The 18,973-nt window shown below is 37.3% G+C and overlaps 2 protein-coding genes across 3 annotated transcripts; one reads left to right on the top strand and one right to left on the bottom strand.

The window, feature by feature from the left end:
• Positions 1–1,403: 1,403 nt before the first annotated feature.
• Positions 1,404–9,414, top strand: LOC125473562 (gamma-tubulin complex component 2). The gene is made up of 21 exons (XM_048576559.1): positions 1,404–1,709; positions 1,811–1,869; positions 1,974–2,019; positions 2,107–2,241; positions 2,327–2,458; positions 2,622–2,705; positions 2,796–2,894; positions 3,022–3,113; positions 3,880–3,952; positions 4,028–4,180; positions 4,304–4,423; positions 4,548–4,601; positions 5,827–5,910; positions 6,014–6,088; positions 6,175–6,306; positions 6,539–6,664; positions 6,747–6,854; positions 7,336–7,398; positions 7,580–7,654; positions 8,597–8,796; positions 8,882–9,414. The coding sequence occupies exons 1-21, from the start codon at positions 1,623–1,625 to the stop codon at positions 9,006–9,008; spliced, it is 2,124 nt and encodes a 707-aa protein (XP_048432516.1). The 5' UTR covers positions 1,404–1,622; the 3' UTR covers positions 9,009–9,414.
• Positions 9,415–10,626: 1,212 nt separating this feature from the next.
• LOC103930462 (transcription factor HBP-1b(c38)) lies at positions 10,627–17,430 on the bottom strand. Of its 2 annotated transcripts, none has more exons than XM_048576561.1 (12): positions 16,961–17,430; positions 16,537–16,658; positions 15,096–15,199; positions 14,517–14,593; positions 14,222–14,359; positions 13,970–14,047; positions 13,824–13,883; positions 13,616–13,693; positions 13,456–13,507; positions 12,625–12,896; positions 11,402–11,650; positions 10,627–10,860 (listed from the first exon to the last, which is right to left on the bottom strand). In XM_048576561.1, exons 2-12 carry the CDS (start codon positions 16,632–16,634, stop codon positions 10,714–10,716), a joined length of 1,353 nt encoding a protein of 450 aa, XP_048432518.1. In that variant the 5' UTR covers positions 16,635–16,658; positions 16,961–17,430; the 3' UTR covers positions 10,627–10,713. The 2 variants fall into 2 exon arrangements, with proteins under 2 accessions (XP_048432518.1, XP_048432517.1); XM_048576560.1 differs by having other exon boundaries at positions 16,537–16,701; positions 16,961–17,428.
• Between the last annotated feature and the right edge of the window lie 1,543 nt (positions 17,431–18,973).

Below are 18,973 nucleotides of genomic sequence, written 5' to 3'. Positions count from 1 at the left end.
AAGCTTAAGTTGTGCCTCCAGAGGAGCAATGATGGCTTCAATGAGTGGCATTTCATCATCTTTCTGTGTAGCGTGAACTCTTTAAACTGTGGCTTCTCTTGCAATATTTGATATAAAACAAAATCCTTATAATCATTAATTAGAGTTTTTTTAGCATAGCTTCATGTACTACAAAAGATACATGATGTAAATTATACTCAAGACATTAATGATATATTACATTTAAATTTAAGTATGCTGATTACCAAAATGCTTTAAATGGTTCTTCAAATTATAATTGTTTATCTCAAAACATTAATGATATATCCTCTGTTTACATAATATATGCATCTTTGATTATAAAACCAATAGAACTTTTTACTATTGATCTTGGCATTAATAGTAATTTATTCACTAATTCCACATATTCTTGTCAATTGATTTCTTGTTATTAAATATTAATTTTGGTTATGTTGTACAATATTATTAATTTTGGTCATCTTCTTCATCGGACTCTTCCTCTTCTTGTTCCACTCCGCCCATTTATCTTCCAATTCGGAATTGGATGAGGACCCCAGTTGACTGCGAAGAGGATCCAAAGTTAGAATTCATTGCAAACTTGAATTGAAATGACAAATTTTAAACAATAATAAGAGATATCGGAGAGGGGAAAGATGAAGGTGTGAGAATTATACCCTAATATTCAACCAATTTATTAACATTGGATGCTGAAGTTAAGAAGTGTCACGTAGATAAGAATTCTATCTAAAATTTGCATAACCAATTATATCTCGACATGTGTCACTCAAAAATCCTGTCCGGACAATTATAATGTTACATAAAGATAAGAAACATGGAGAGTTACTCATTTAACGACACGTATCAATCGAAATCTTAGCCAAAAAAATTATTGAGATTATATAAAGATAAAAAATTCGGAGGCTTATTCATTTAGCGACAAGTGACACTCAAAATATGTTTGGATAACCTTATTTTAATATGATAATTTAATTGAATTAACCAATAAGTTAAAGAAGAAACTTAAAAATAATAAATTATTAACAAGCTATGTTCACCCCCTTTCGGTTAAAAATGGTATATAAACATAGTCTGGCACTGTTCATTTAAACATAACTTTTTACAGTACTATAATTCTAGATATGATTATACTTGACCATTTCGATTGAAGATGGTATATAAATATAGTCTGACACTATTTATTTTTTAATATTGCTTGTTTTAAATAAATAAATAAATAAAATAAAGAAGCTCCCGTTTCCCCTTATTCCCGCCACCCTAGCCCACCCAAGCTACCACCACTACCCACAGCCAAGACCCACCCACATAACACTACCAGCTCTCTCTCTCTCTCTCTCTCTTCCCCCCCCCCCCCCCCTCCCCCCCCCCCCCCCCCCACGAACATCCCCCAAGGGGTCCCCTCCCCTGCCACCATCTTCCTCTCCAGATTCTGCAATTGGACTACCTATCTTGGTTATCCACATTTTCTAGGGATTTCAAATTTGAACGTCCTCTCTCTCACGACTTCCCACGAAACAAAGCATCGTGGCCGTCGAATTTGTGCCCTAGGGGGCTTCAGATAGTTAGTCAGAGTAAGAGGGTTACTTGTGCTGTTCTGAATTCCGATGGAGAATAATACTTCAACAATTTCATGCCCCTCAACTCCTCGTTGGAACTCCGAGCGCCCTTTCCTCACCGGCCGCTTTCACCAGGTTCCTACTTTTCCCCTTAATCTTCTTCACTCCACTTCAATTTTCCTCTGTGAAGTTTGCGAATCGAAATGCCGCTTGGAATTTGACATTTTCTGTTTCAGGAAACCAAATCGACGTCGCGATTTGCAGATACGGATGGCTATTCCGTTGGTTCTCTTTCGTAAGCATGATATCACATCCTCATCCATTTACATTTGTGTTCATACATTTCTTCTTTCTGTCGTTTTTAATTGATAAGGAAAACCCCAATTTTGAAATTTGCAGCTTGGGATTCGAAAAGGCCATTGGTTGTTACAATGCTGCTGTTCAGGTGAGTTTGAATTTGAATTTGGAATTTCAAAATTTCAAAATTTCGGGTTAGTGGAAGTGGTGCTTATGATGGTTTTAGCACAAATAGGAACTTGTTGTCATCGATGACATTTTGTCTGCAATGGTTGGGATCCAAGGACGCTACGTTTCAATCAAGAGGGCGCATGGAAATGAGGACAAGTACACCTTTCAAGTTGATGCATCCATGGATTTAGCTCTTCAGGTACGAATCAGTTGAAACTCTTTGTTGTTTTATAGTCAGGCCTTTTAATATTTCTCATTTTTCTTTGGGTACTGAAATGCTTCAGGAATTAGCCAAACGGGTATTCCCTCTGTGTGAGAACTTTATGCTTATTAACCAGTTTGTTGAATCAAGATCCCAATTCAAGAATGGCTTAGTCAATCATGCGTTTGCTGCTGCGCTGAGGGCGCTCCTTCTAGTAGGGTTATTTCCCCTCACTATTTTAAGTTGACTCAATAACCATTTCATTTCTTTGCCATTTGACCTAAAGCTCATGGTCAAGGGAAAGAATAAATATGTATAAAGAAAATGATGCATAAGTGATCTTGTCCACTGAACACCTTCCAATTTTTCTGTATTAGGATTACCAGGCCATGGTGGCACAGCTAGAACACCAGTTTCGACTGGGAAGACTGTCCCTACAAGGCTTGTGGTTTTACTGTCAGGTTTAAGCTTCTCTGAGATATTTTTTTTAAACTATATTTAGGGATTTTTTTCCTTTCGAGTCTGACCGAGTTCTCTAATCTGTGTTGCAGCCAATGATGGGGTCCATGCAAGCACTATCCAATGTAATACAGAGGGCTTCTGCTAATAATTTTGCAGGTTCTGCAGTTCTTAACCTCTTGCAGAGTCAGGTACTCTTATGTCTGAGTTACATAAAATTTTGTTGCTCCCTTTAGAAGTAATAACTGTTTCCACCACTTGTTTCTCATTCTTATCTTGCTGCTATTGGTGCATACTGTGGGTCTTTGCAATAAATAGGCCAAGGCCATGGCTGGTGATAGTGGTGTAAGGTCATTACTAGAAAAGATGACAGAATGTGCTTGCAATGCATACCTTGGAATATTGGAGAGGTAATTATACTTGTGCGTGAAACTTTGCCTGCCAACTTGTTATACATCTCTTGTTAACATGACTGACTCGTTACATAAGCATAATATGCTTCAGAGACTATTCTTCCCATCAACTAAGTTCTTCCATTTTCTTGTAAAACGCTATAAAATGTTCTTTTGCTCCTTGACTATCTTTGTTTTACTTTGTTTATCTTGTGGGGTGTTGGGGAGGGGGGGGGGGGTGTTGGTGTTGGGGGTTGGGGTGTGGGTGGAGGAGCTGGTTTTAGTGTCAAAAAAAATTTATGAGCCCAGCCAACTGCCGTATTTAGGAAATTGTGTTGGACTAAGATGTGTTGTAGACCCAAGATCACCCGTGGGGGACATAATTGACACTTGGGTGTCTTGAGAGGGATTAGAAATTAGGACATATTTTAGACCGACCCAAGGGTACTGGCCATTTTAAAGATTATATGTCGGGTGCCTTACAACCCTGCTTAACCCGCTATTTGTTGTGCTGCCTTCTCTAGGTTATAATTCATGTATACAAAAGCGTTTGTGTATTCATGCCCATTTTCTTGGAGTAGTATTATATCCCTTGTTTCTATATATTCATTCCTTAAATAGTTTTGACATGAATTTCTTATTTAAGTCTATTTGAATATGGAAAGAGAGATTAGGTTGTTTTGTTTCTTTTCTTTTGGGCAGTAATGGCTTTGAGTATCATTTGCACAACACTTTAGTGCTAATTTGGTTGATCCCTGGGCATGGGAATGAAATTTACTTTTAGGTGGGTTTATGAAGGAGTCATTGATGATCCTTATGGTGAATTTTTCATTGCTGAAAACAAATCTCTTCAAAAGGTATGTCATCTGATTTCAAAATTTTGAGTGCAACAAATTTAGGCTTATTACGTTACAGTTTGTTAAACTGTACAGGAAAGCCTCACTCAAGATTATGATGCCAAGTATTGGAGGCAACGTTACAGCCTTAAGGACGGAATTCCTAGCTTCCTAGCAAATATTTCTGGGACAATTTTGACCACAGGAAAATATTTAAATGTCATGAGGGAATGTGGACATCATGTTCAGGTTCGGGTTATAATTATCCATTTACAATGTTTTATTTCTCTTTTAGAACACAAGAAATGAGGAAAATTCTTTCCCTCAATGTGTTTTTGTTAATACATGTCATTGACTTTATTGGATAAATAGGTCCCTCTATCAGAAAATTCGAAATTGATGACCTTTGGCTCTAATCACCGTTATCTTGAGTGTATAAAGTCTGCATATGACTTTGCCAGCAGTGAGCTCTTAAATCTCATCAAAGAAAAGGTGAGGTTTAGTTTGTAGGAAATGGTTTTCCCCTGAATATTCTTTGGCTCTCCCTGGTCTTTGCTGCCACCTTTAATGCAATTTGTTTATGTTGTTGGCTAATCTTCCATCCTTTCTTGTTTAGTATGATCTGATGGGAAAGCTGCGATCTATAAAGCACTATCTTCTTCTTGATCAGGTATATTGTTTTATGACCAATGAACTTGGAAATAGATCACCTATATTATACGCTAATATGTAGATAGATACCATGTTTCATATGAAATCGTAACTAAAAAGTTTTGAACCTTGTAGATCAGGTGGGATTCTAGGTAAAGGTTAGGTTCTTCTACCTCATCTATCCCTTATAATGCTTTGGACATAGTGTTTAATAACACACATCTTTCTGTCTGAAGTTATTATGCTTATGATTTTTGGGTGGAGGGATTTGAACAAACAACAACAACAACAATAAAGCCTTACCCCACTAAGTGGGGTCGGCTATATGAATCCTAGAACGCCATTGCACTTGGTTTTGTGCCATGTCTTCTGTTGGATTCAAGTAGTCCAAGTCTTTTCTTAGAGTCTCTGTCCAAGTCTTCCTAGGTCATTTTGCCTCATCAAGTGTGTAAATCTAAATGTATATTAGCTGGCATTAATTTTTTTAAACCCTACGAAGGAGCAAGCTTGATCTTCAGGTTTAGGTCTTGTAACTCTTGAAGTACCTGGGGATTTTCCAACATTTATGTGTGTTATTAAACACTGAATATAAAAGTGAAGATAGATGGCTCAAAGGATGAAAATAGATGACTGTCTGTAAGACACTAAAAATAGAGGACTTTTTGATGAGGTGTTTGTAATAATATCTCTTCTGCAAGCTTTTACATGCATATTTAAGAATTTGGTTTACTTTGTATTTTGAAATTTCATATAGGGAAGATATAAAAGTGAGTATTTGATAAACTCCGAAATTCTCCTTTTCGAAATAGGAACTCAAATCATTGCAGGGATATGTTTCAATTTGTATAGGTCCCAAAATTCAAGAATTCCGCATACTGCTATTACATGAAAAAGGAAAAACTCCTTAAAAGAAGGTGCATAGAACATGCGATGTCCATGGTTTATATCATCCATGGTTAACTTTTTTAATTTCAATTACAAGAAGAATTGCCATATTTATTTATATAGTTTTCGTGAGGTAAACATAGTTTTTTGGAGAATGAAGAAAAGGATTGTATTTATGCAATCTTAATTTTGATGCATCAAGGACTTGGTGTTTGTTGAATAATTGCACTATGCTGTGGATCTGATTAAGGAAAGATGAATCGACTTTACATGGAAATAAGCTTTCTTTTTGTTAAGTTTATTACAAAAATCATGCTATTCAAAATCAAGTTGATGGAGAACTGATGGTGTTTATACAGGGTGATTTTTTAGTTCATTTTATGGATATCGCTCGAGACGAGCTCACAAAAAAGCTTGATGAGATTTCTGTGGAGAAGCTGCAGGTTTAGTCTTCTTTCTTCATCAAGTTCCTTAGCTGGCAAATTTTTCTTTCTGATTTCTCAATTCAAAATGATTGAGATGTTTTAACTTTTGTTGGCTAAATAGTCTCTTCTAGACCTTGCTTTGCGCACCACAGCAGCTGCAGCAGATCCTTGCCATGAGGACTTAACATGTTGCGTGGTAAACAGCTCTATCCTTTTACTCATATATGACAAATTTATGTATTGATTTCCCATTAATTCAATATTCTTGTTGTTTTGCTTCAGGAAACATCTTCTTTGCTTAAAAAGCTGGGGACACTTAAAGATCGTGAAAAGAGCAGGCCTGTCCCTGATGATAATGATCTGGAGGAGCCAGTGAGCATAACTGGCCTTGAGACATTCTCTTTAAATTATAAGGTTTGTTAATGACTTGTTTTTATTTTATTTAGTCATTTATATCTTTACTCAGCCCCATCCCCAAAAAAATCACAAAAACAGTTTGAAGTGACCCCCGAAGTATGCTAATTATACCAGAGTTTAAATGGATCTAGATCTTGAAAGTTTTCATACAATGCCATTTAGATCTCATCCTGCTCTATGGTCAAACCATTTGTCTTTGGTTTGTTATGACTGCTTGGTTCTTTTTCAGATTCGGTGGCCGTTGTCTATTGTTATCTCCAAAAATTCCCTAACAAAGTACCAGTTAATTTTCCGCTTTCTTTTCCACTGTAAGCATGTGGATCGCCAGCTTTGTGGGGCATGGCAAGCACATCAAGTATGGGCTTGATTTGATTTACTTGTAGCCAGGTCATTTAGCCTCTTTTCTTTGCTTGATTCAGTGGAAATATGTATTGCAGGGAGTTCGTGCCCTTAACATGCGTGGAACTGCTATCTCCAGATCATCACTGCTGTGTCGTAGCATGCTTAAATTTATTAATAGCCTTCTACACTATCTAACATTTGAGGCAGGTTTTATCTTCCAATTTGCTTTTTCCGTGGAAGATTTTTCCATGCTATAGATGTTTTGTGGTGCTTTTTCCCTATATTTAAGCACCTTGTTTTTTCTCCATCAGTTTTGATTTTAATGGTATTCTTTTTGTTTTTGGCTATTACCGATACAATGAAGCATTGTATGTAGCGTGGGCTTAGATATACATTTCATACTTCTTTTTTCCTCATTTAATGTGTGATCCTTGTTGCCTATCCTTGCTTTGCAAATCACATTGCATTCTATATAATGTTTTCTTCTATCTGAGAGATGATGTGCATCTGCATATAGACATCAGACTGCAAAGAGCATAGATGCATAGTAGACTTAAGACTGCAATGTACATCTGTAAATCACGTTGCATTTTTCTATCAGACACTTCTGAAATATATTTTCCCAGCAATGATGAGGAAATTATTAGGTTTATGTTTTCTCAGAGCAGATCTTCTTGTTTACAGGTTATTGAGCCCAATTGCCATGTGATGCATAAAAGACTTCAGACTGCAAAGAGCATAGATGAGGTCTGTTCTTCCTCTTATAGAAACTCTCGTCTACTTTAAAAAACAAAAAAAACAAAAAAAAAAAAAAAGAAATCTTTTGGCTGAAAAAGGAGAATTCGGTTTAGGTCATTCTGATAGATGTAGCAGTACTGTTTATTAAGAGGAAGCTCGTATTTGTCTTACAAGGTTCTTCCTGTTACAGGTTATCCAACACCATGACTTTTTCCTTGACAAGTGTTTGAGGGGGTGCTTGCTTCTTTTGCCTGAATTTCTCAAGGTTTGTTCTTAATACATTCAAGCTTACATGCATTAGTAGAAACAAGGATATATGTGTATGTGCACGCATATATATATATATATATATATAGAAAAGGTTGGAAAAGAATCTCTTCAACTGGAAGAGAGGAAAGCTCTAATAAGGTAACAGGGACATGGAAGGAAATGCAACAGGTCGGATATGTTTGAGGCCAAGGAGATAAATATAGTGGAGATTGTTTGCGCAAAGTTGATCGTAGCCTCCATGTTTAATGTAGGGCCTTACTAAGATAATGAAATTTTTAGGCATCAGGAGCCTTCGACATCAAATGTCTTGGACTTTGCAAGTCAACTCATGCATCATGCATGAGCATAAGAACTTAATTTCTTGTAGTGTTAAATTTTCAAAGCGTATAAAGTAGCTTCTTTCATAGACTCATTGGTACACGTTTTAGTGAAAAGAACCAAATTAATAAACTGCTATAAGATTCTATTCATGAGACCTATAAACTGATCATGCGACGTAGAGAACTCCTAATCAAAGAAATCCACAAATTTCTTTGATTTCTTTCCACAACTAGTTTTTGTACATTTCAGAACTAGGCGAGGGAGCCTTGGACCAGCTGGAAAATGCCCGAGGGCTGGGCCCACTTTTAACTTTACTTTCAAATAATTTTGAACACTGACCAAATTTCAAAGCTTTGCCAATGCTTCAGGTTTCTCAGTACTGTAGTTACCGTGAATCCAAGCACAGATCTGTCTTTTATCTCCACCAAGGATAATTTGGAACCAAAGGTCCAAAATTCAAAACTAGGATATGCAAAAACCCACAAGAGGGTATCAAGACATGTTGAGATGGGGATCATATCTCTTTGGAATCATATGTCCAGAACTAGAGTTTCGGAATTCTTGATTTGTCTTTGTTCTTTACCTTAATAGTTAATACTGAGTTGTATGAATGCAGAAGGTGGAGAGGCTGAAATTGCTTTGCTTACAATATGCTGCAGCAACTCAGTGGTTAATATCATCTTCCATTGATGTTCCTAGCCTTGTCGATTTTGATGGTTCACTTGTGCCAGAAAACCCAAAACCATCAAAATTGCGGACCCCATCTCGGGCACTAAAATTAAGCTCCAGCAACAAAACTGTTGCTGACTCTATTCTGTAAGTTTGAAGTGGCTGTGGAATAAATGATTACACACGTGCACACCTCTCTCTCTGTCTCTCTCTCTGACCCAGTATTTTGCAGGAAATTCGAGAGGGAGTTCAATGCAGAGCTTCAGAGCCTGGGACCGATATTGAACAGCAGTTCCAAAGCAGAACCATATTTGACTCATCTTTCGCAGTGCATTTTGGGGACCGGAAATGAACAATGATTTCTAGCATCTTTTCTGTTTTCGTGTGTGGAGTTCCTGGTTTGTGAAAATATTACTTGTTAGAGAGTTTTGAATTGGTCCTCTGTCTGCGGCTGTACTCTGAATTAGTCGTGTTTTTTTGTTTTGTTTTGGGGGAGGGCGGGCAGATCGTCAGGTTCACTGTTAATACGGTTGTAACTGGCTACTGATGAGGTGAAATTTGGTCTTTCCATCTGTTGGAAGTCTCAGTCATGATGCATGGGACTGGATATGCTGGCTAGCTTGGCGTGTTCACTAATTCGTAATTGGAGTCAAAACAAGTACCCCCGTAGCCAGGAGCACCATAAGCATATATATCGACAGGGAGTTTCGTCGATCTATGTATTTTAACTGCTACAATTAAATGCATAATTTCGATTTCCTCGTATACGTGATATAATTTCCGTAACCAGCATGGATTTCCATATGACGCTGCAGCAGGAGCGTCAACATGCGTAATTAGCCGCAGTTGTAGAATATGGATCGTGGATAGCTCTCGCAGTTTGGCGCTCTTGGTACGACTTTGGATGTCGAAGGAGATGGCACTTCTCGGCCTCCTCGAACACCGCTCGCTCGCTGTTTTTGAGTGGGTTCAGTGGTCACCACCCGACTGTCTGCTTTACGGAACAAACTCAAGTGATTTGTGGGGGTTTATTTACTGAACAACTCACCGATGGTCTGTATCTTCGGGATTCGTTTAATCTCTCCAAAATCTGCTTTCTCATCAGTGAATTCCCGGGCCACTCCATTCAGAGATCCATTATCACTCCCAAAAAACCAAACTCTGCCTTACGTAAAGTTGCCAGTCAGTCGGAACCGATGACAAAGCACACATTTCCACCGTCGGGGCACAGCTTAGGGTAAGGAGCATCTTTGCCGTGTCAAAAGTAAGGCGAGTGTTGCCTTATCCACCGTTGAACTGATTGGCAAACGTTGCTTTATCATCGCCGCCGCTGCTACTATGTTCCAAGTCCAACTCCCTTGGGAATTAGAAAATAACTATACGGCTTTAAATCTCTAGGGACTTGAAACTCCTCGCTCAATTAAGGCGAGTGTAGAAGTCGAAAAAGGGTGTGCAAAAATCGCTCCCTTACTTCAAAACTCGATTTTTACAAGCACACGAAAAACAGGCACTGAAGGCCGCAATTCATCACATATCTCCAACTGCCAAGAACAGTAAATTTGGGCGAATTCCCTCTCATGACCGAATCTGTTCCAGTGAATATCACACAATCCAGAATGGTAAAACCAGTGCAACAATATAGGCCAATAACATTGAGAGACATCATATGTACATGTCAAAGAAAAACAAAATGCAAACCTTTTTCACTCCGATATCATCTGACTTTTGGTGTATAAATCGACATCTGTAACCTACGACAATAGCACTATTCTATTCCCTCGCTTCTATTACATCGCTAACATCATCAGATTATTCATACTACAGTTCTGACCATAGAATACAACATCTGCGCAAACATACGTGACAACAACCTACAACTTTGATGGTGACTATGAACGTTAATCTGACTTCACGCACCTTAATCACGTCCTTGAAGGATATTGATGTCCAAATAGCTGAAGTCCATCATCTATATAGTATGGCCCTCGGCTTCATGGTGCTAATTTATGTTCCGGGACTAGCTAGCTTTAAGGATGAACTTCAGGGAGAGTAATCTAATGCACGTCACTCCCTAGGCCTGGCAAGCCAAAGAGAACTGAGGGCTCGAAGACGTGAAAAATAATCATGTATTGCAAGAAGCGCACGAGCTGATTGTCGAGTAGTCAGTATACGATGCATTTGTTGTAACGTTTGTTGTCGAAGATTATCAGCCTGGCAATTGACAAAATGAGAATGAAAAAGTAAGGCATAGGTATATTGACTACTGGCAATTAAGGTATTAATTACATACATAAAGAAACAAAAATAACAAGTAACGTTTCAAATGTTTTAGGCAAGACTATGAAAAGTACTTTGAGATGGACATTGCAATCCATCTATAGCCAAATCACCAAGTTCGTTTATAATTCTTGTTAAACATGTCTTCCATGCAACAAACTTCTTGTACAAAAAAAGATGGTATAACTGCGTTTAAAAAGATAACCCCGAGGTTTACGTCTCAAAAGACGACAGTCCATTTAGCATTTGAAAACAATAAATAAGGACTATATATTGTATGGGTGAAATTTAGGGCCGACAAAACTAAATGAAGAACAAAGACATGTATGTACTAGAAACAATTTGGTTCCATTCAAACTACAGGTTCCAACACCGAAGCGCAGTCACTTTGCCAGATGCGTCACTCAGTGATACCAGCCTTTTCATGATTCAGTGGAAAAGCAAGCTAGTGGAATTAACTATTAAGGGAGTTCACCTGGTGGAGGAAACCTTCAAGAGTTCCTAGCTTTCCCATGGCCATGGCCATTTGACCCATATAGTTTGCAACATTCCCCGATGACCCTGATGGCGCAGGTGAGCCACTGGCCAAGGTCTCAGCCAGGGACTGCTGCAATGCCTCCATCCCTTGTGACAAAGCATCTTCAGCCTGCTGGGATGATTGCTGCAGGTTGTAAATACCCACCAATTGCTGCTCCGTTAATGGTTCCAATTGATTCACCAGAAGCTGCACCAATGTCAAAACAGATCAACGGGACGCAGAGAACTAAAACAATTAGAGAACATTTGAAAAGAATTTTGGGCAGCTCACTAATTACTCTTTTTAAGGAGAAAAAAAAAACATCAATTTTGCTGACAAATTAAGTTCAAAGACGGGCACTACAAATTTCCATTGCTAACCATAGAAATACTCGTTTCCATGGATATGGTTCGTGAACCTATATGACACAGCCACAGCCATGTTTGGTGTGGGCAATTCATAAACTAGAAGCCGTAGGATTGAAGCCATATATCCAACACTTCCACCATGTCAAACCATGATGTCAGTCAGGATGATAGCCCCAACTCAAAATGTCATAAACAATAGTTTCATGACAATAGATTTTACACATTGGGAGAAAACATAGGGAACGAAATGTCAAAATAACATATTATACACTAGGAGATGGAATTGTGCAGAAACTAAAATGGTATAATTTTTTTGTGGTAAATTACAGTTTGCCCCCTCAATTTTGTGTTCAATTGCAACATCATACATCATTTTCAAAACATTACAATCTCATGCACAAACTTACAATTTCATTGCATTGTAGGTTGTGAATTAGGGTTTGAAGGAAGGATCCAGTATGGTAGGTGGAGGCACGGGGTTTGGAGGGAGAGGACGCAGGGGTTAGCTTGGTAGAATGGTAAGATGGAAGGGGTGGGGTCCACATGTACTTTTCTGATTTTTTGCACAAAAAGATGTTACTTTTAATTTCTAAATTGATTTTCATCTTGACTATTTTTAATTGATTCCTTATCCCACATCATCACTTTAACAGTCAACTTAACAGAATTGCTAACAAATGTATGAAATTGCAATGAAATCGTAAGTTTATGTACGAGATTGTAATGTTTAGCAGATGATGTATGTGGTTGCAATTTAACACAAACTTAAGGGGGATTCCAACTGTATCAAGAGTAGGGAGCACAAATTTTCACCTTAAGGAGCTCAGATGAGCGGAAGCCACCAATCCACATGAAACACCTTTCAGCTGGTGTTTTCCACATTCCTGACAAGATGTGGAAAACATCAGCTTTTGCAGCAGTTCCTTTTATTCTAAAAATGTCATCGTAGTGCGCAATGACATTGTCAATAACGGTACGGAGTTCAGTGTCGCCTGCATGTGAATTAACGGCAGCCCTCAACTCATTTATTTGCCTATTGTGCTCCTCTAGCCACCTTGCATATTCCACATCAAATGCCAAAGCACCTATGAAATAAAAATACAAATAAAACAAGAATATTTTACCATCAAATATCAGTTAAGTGGGAAAACGTTAACAGTTCAGCAACATAATGCCATGTTGCCAGAATCACTGATAAGGTTAATTCTTGCCTAAATGTGTGGTCCAGATTCTTAATCTAACAGCATACGAATTTTATGTTTCCAAACTGTCTGGGAATAGAATATTGCCTTTTTATCACACAACACAAGAAATAATGTAATGCAACGTGTCAGCAACAACACCATTATTAATATGAAAAACAGATCCACTATGTAAAAATTCAGGGCATGCTCGGACCCAATTGCAGAAGACTGAGGATGCCAAAATTACAGAACAATCCAGGAAAGAGAAGCTGTAGAAGTCTCCACCCAAAATAATCGACTTACTACACAAATCTAATGCAGAGAACACCTAACCCCATCTTTACCAAATTTCTATAACATAAATATGCATGTCAATGCAGCAGGAATTACACTTCTGTGATCATTTTCAAGTCCAGGAAATATTAACCAATCGGAACATGAAATTAAGAGGTTCAAATACCATTTCCACTCATTGAGTGGGATTGGTCTCCGGAGCTTGAAATGAATATTCCCTGCCAAAATAAAACCACTAATATGATACAACATCCATGCCCTTCCAGGAATGAAAAATATATGATATATGATATATGTACGTATATTCAGGGACAACAAAATCCAACCTGCTGGCGGGCTCGCTGAAGCTCTTGCTCAAGCTGGGTTAATTTCAGCCGACTACTCTCAAGTTGTTGTACATATGCCTGAAAGAAGAAACATAACATTACTTCTCCACACAGAACAGTAAGCATGACTCTTACTAGACGGGGAACACTAACAACGAATAAAGGGGAAACTATTATACTAATAATAAATACTTAAATAGTAACCTACTTTTTTCCGTAATCTACTTTTCCTGGCAGCTTCACGATTTTGAGCAAGTCTTCGCAATGTCTGCAGAGATTGATTGCACGGTAAAAGGTATCCAATAATCATGCAAGATGACTATTTAATAGTATATTTAATTGAAGTTACCAAACCTTTTGATCCCCAGGTTTTTCTTTTGACCTGTCACTGGAATCAGAAGCTAGAAGACCAGTGATTTGATTCCCTTCAATCTGCACACGAACACCGAATTTAAATTCACCTCAAAAGAAGCAGCCAAAATCAAATAAAGAATGAATATTCTCAGATGCAAAATAATTTTGTATGGCAAAATGAGGGATACCACTTTGAATCTTGGATACAGGAATGAAAAAATAAGTAGCAAAAGTGGAAGCAGGAGATGTTACCCTCTGATTTTTATCTTCCGTGTCATCTGTTGAAGTATCGGTCCTGGGGCTTCCATCTGCCATATTGGATTCCCCCCAGTTCTCGTGATTGCTACGAGATACAGAGAGGGGTTGTGGCTCTTTTTGCAGTGGAATAAGCTGAGATCCCACAAAAAAAAAAACCAAAAAGTTTATGTCTGAAGATGCAAAGGACTGAATTCCAGAATGCGCGTAAGTTACAATTTTTTTTGGTCCTGTTTTCATTTTCATTTTTCATTGTTCTCGTTGTTTTGTGAGGGGGAAGAAAAATAATTACCTTGTTTAAAGCACCAAATTGGGCATCACTACTTCCCACTGCCGGACTACTTAACTTGTTTTGATTAAACATTGGGCCTATAAATCAACAATGATGAAGTGATTAGGAGTCCCAATCAAAGAGATACCATAGTACAACAAAAGTGAAATATTATCTGAAACTGTACGTGCATATAAACATATTACATATGCCTCCTTTTACAAAAACAGAATCAGAATCACATTCTCTTCATCATATTCATGCTTCTGAAGTCGCACTTCAGAAAGTCAATGATGAATAGAATCTATTTTAAGGTAAGAATTGAACAACAGGACTAGAGCAGTGGATATACACTCCCAGCTGATAGGTCATTCGAGTAAACACCTACAATCAGGCACTAGGAAACTAAACATGGAAGCTGACTAGAACACTAAGAAAACCTTATTCATAAGCTCATTTACTGAGTACGAAAATTAAAAGACAATTCACAGGTTCAACCACGGTAAAATTCAAAAGTGGCCTAGTATCAACTGAAAGAAACAAGAAGAAAATTGCTAGTATTGAATTTAACTTCTGATAAACACCAAGAAAGTTACATACTTCTTCCAATGTCAACAGCATCCTCTATGCGAAATCCAAGAGTTTGCTCAAGAATTCCAAAATCTGAAACTTGAGATGAACGAATGGAGCTCCCCTCTGTGACACTGAGAAAAAAAATCGTCATAATCATGACTATCGAAATTGACGTATACAATCAAGAAAAAAGAAACTAAATCCATAATCATTGGCCAGATTGATAAGGCCAAACAGAAATCATAATTCAATTACCCCTCAGAGTCAAACTTAAACATGTTAAGAAGCTTCTTCATCATGATGTAAACAGATGAAAAAACTTGTATAGTCTCAAAATCAACAATAACTTTGACACTTCATTTCAGTATCAAATGGTTACCAAATTAAAGGTCATGGAAACATTTCAAGTAGCATCAGTCCTGTTCCTTAATTTTAGGATCACCACTATCAAATTCTTGTATGAAAATAAACTAAAGGGAACAGACTTTAGTAATTAATACTAGATAAAATATAGTACTGCTACTCTGTTTGCTTCAACGAACAGTCGCATAATTTCAAATTAAATTGGGAACAACAATTCCTCCGTAACAGAACAATACCTCAACAAATCAATTGTTGTTTGCTACCTAGCCATGGTGGATAGGGTTTTGCCTTGTCGACTTAGGGCCAAACTTAACTACCATATACAACCAATCACTTTAATGCCCTGCTTAGTTACAAGCCAACGCTACTAGACTTGGCCCATTACAGAACAATAGACTCCAGTTGCTTGTTTTTTTATTTTTTATTTTTTTGTCCTGTTTATTGGCTCTACTTTTTGTTATCATTTCAGTCATGAAAAAACTGAAAAATCACAGGTGCAACTCCCTTTCCTCAAATCATTGGAAAATAATTGTTAATACCGTGAAGAGACATTATGCCATAAAAATCTCCATACTATTTACACAAATTTGAGCTGTTGATGCATCATTCGGATAAATTTCCCAAAGGTTACTTGTAACTTAGGACTCTATTTAGTAGTAAACATGTGGAAAGAATAAACTTCAAATACACATTTTTGTGCTGCTGGAGTTACAATATAAAAAGAATTCACTAGGACAAATACCTAGTCAATTTATGTGGTTGTGATTCCATTTGACCTGTGTATGATGTCAGAATTTAAGGTGCTAAGTCCCAATTTATGTTCCTTTCGATGATACAGTCCAACAACCGGACAAGCAGGAGATTCTAATCTCAGCAGCATATGGCAGTAACAATTCTACCACATAAAAACTTATATTCATGTTCTAGTAGCACAGAGGCCGTTAACGGATCACAGCTTCCAAACTAACTGAAAGGCCAAGGAATCATATTCAAAAGCCACGGAGCTACACTCCTACTGCCAATTAAACTTAAAAGATAAGAACAGTCATAATTCAATAAATATGTAGGAAATTAGAACTTAATAGAAGGGTAAGCAAATACCTACCTGGGATTGGGAGTGGGTACTGGAGGAACAAAGCTCGGCATCTCGGTCACGACTTTATTACCATCATTTGCACCAACTTTCACTCTTCTACTGCCCATGGATCAACATCATCATCACCGCCACTAATCCCAGAACCAAAGAAACCCACTTTCAACAACCCCTCCACTGAAATAACAAAACAAAAAAAAACAAAAAAAATAAAAAAAAAATAAAACCCAAAAGCTCAGAAGCTTTAAAAAAACACAAACTTTTCAAACCAAAGTTCACACTCCTAGCTATGCAACTACCAGAAAGATCAAAACTTTACATAGAAACACACAGAAAAACAAAAACCAAAAACAAAATCCAATCAAAAGGCACCTACTGAACGGAAAAATGAAACATCACAAACCCCAGAAGCAAAAACACAAGACAGCTTACATACCAATAGCAGAAACTGTATGAAGAAACAAACCCCAGAGTTTGAAGTCCAGGAAGATGAAGAATCGGAGCTCAAGGGCAGTGAATTTCCAGAAATTAAGCAAAACCCAGAAGCTGAAAGTGGAAGCAGAGCTCAAACAAAACCCTAACCCGTGAAGCTTTTTGAGGATAAATACCAAGTTCCCCTTTGACCTTTTCCGCCTAAATATGAGTATTATATTATATATGCCATCAAATGGCTGGAAAATTCAACTAACAGGCCCACCATGAATTCTGAGCAAAAATATTTTAACTTTTCTAATTTTCCTCAAGTGGTTTAGAGAGAGAGAGAGAGAGAGAGAGTAGAAGAGTAGAAGAAGCGTGACGTCCTGTTCAGACCAATCTCCTCTCCATACGCCCTTTTCTGCTCTGAAACTTTTTCCTTCTTTCAAAACCTCACCATCATTTTTTTGTCTTATTTTACTGCTTTGGGAGGCCTTTCTTTTACCAAATTTTATGTTAATATGAGAATTTTCCCTTGAGAATGTCATACTGCCCCCATTTCCTTTTAAACTTAGGTACTGCTATCCACACATATTTCTTTACTTTTTATACATTTCTTATTAAAAAAAATGTAAACAGCACCACCCTAAACTTTTATCTCTTTCTAAACAATCAATTCACTTTTTGTTTTTTAATGCGAAGAGAAAGTAAGTTTACTTTTTCTATTACAATTTTAGGTTGGGGATTACACTAAAGCATCCAATAAGCCAACAATAATTTGTTATTAAACTTGTCATCATCGTAGCAAAAGTTCTAAATTTCAGCATTTATTATGGAAATTGTTATTAGTACTCTGAAAATCGCATTCTACATTCCAAATAATTTATCTTTCAGTAAGGTCAATATCACTTACTAAAATTTGTAGAATTTATAGTTGTGCATATATATAAAGGAAGATGTTATCTACACACTCATTTTTATTTCTCATATGCCTCTCTCAATTTCAGGCCGTCAGGTCAAATAAATTGAAGAGATCAATTGACAAAAATTATACAAAGATGTGTGACAAGTGAAAATGAGCGTGTGAAAAATAGTATCCTATATAAACGAAGATAAGTGGTATTTAAATATAGTTGGTGGCTCTAGGTCTCGAAGGATGAGATTGTAAATGTGAACGGATGACTACTCACCACAGGGAAGTCAACTATTAGCTTCTTAGGTTCTACAAGATTAGGTAAGGCCGTGAGGGACAAGAGAACTGGCCGTCTACGGAGTACAGCGCTAATTTGAATGAAATACTTGGGAACTAGTAAGATTTTAAAAACTTCAGTGGCTGCCCCAGAAATTAAGGGGGAAAGTAGAGCGCGTTGCCCTCCAAAAGAAGTCCTTTATGTCTGTTATTACGAGATTGCCACTGTCTGGATGCAGAGAAATTTGCTGCAAATGGCTGGGGATGGTGTTTTCGTAGTTTTGGGTAAGTTCGGGGGTACCTCTGATTTGTATCAAAAATGTGACGTCAAATTGTAGCAGCCTTGAATTCCCGCGCCGCCCGTTTAGAAGATCTGAGAACTTTGCTTTACCGTATGCAATGACCTCTCTACCCTTTTAGCGTTTGGGAGCAAAGTCCATATTGTCATCTTGGACTCAAATAAATACTTGTTCGGTTTCCAAAAAAAATAATAAATAAATACTTGTTCACACTATTAAAGGTTTTTTTTACGGTTTTTTAAATATTATTATTATTATTATAAAGAAGGAGAGTGATCCGAAATAATTACAATATTTTAAATAATGTGGAAGTTTGAACGTGGAATGTAAAGTGAAAACCCAACATCTTTATTGGGATAGTAAACCGTGCAAAAAAGTGCATTTAGACTCAAGTTCCATTGTTAGATAGTGTATGTATATGTTCGGCTTAGGTTGTCATTTTCACTTGCAAGAAAAACAAAATCATCAATGATTTCTTCTTTTTAAGATGTTATTTTCATATTTTAGGTCTTCTCTCAAAGATTATTTCTATCAAAATCACCCAAAT

The sequence above is a fragment of a genome, unplaced genomic scaffold (assembly GCF_019419815.1).
Source record: "Pyrus x bretschneideri cultivar Hongxiangsu unplaced genomic scaffold, Pyrus_bretschneideri_v1 Contig9, whole genome shotgun sequence".
NCBI lineage: Eukaryota > Viridiplantae > Streptophyta > Magnoliopsida > Rosales > Rosaceae > Pyrus > Pyrus x bretschneideri.
This window is presented reverse-complemented; position numbering and strand designations above follow the sequence as displayed.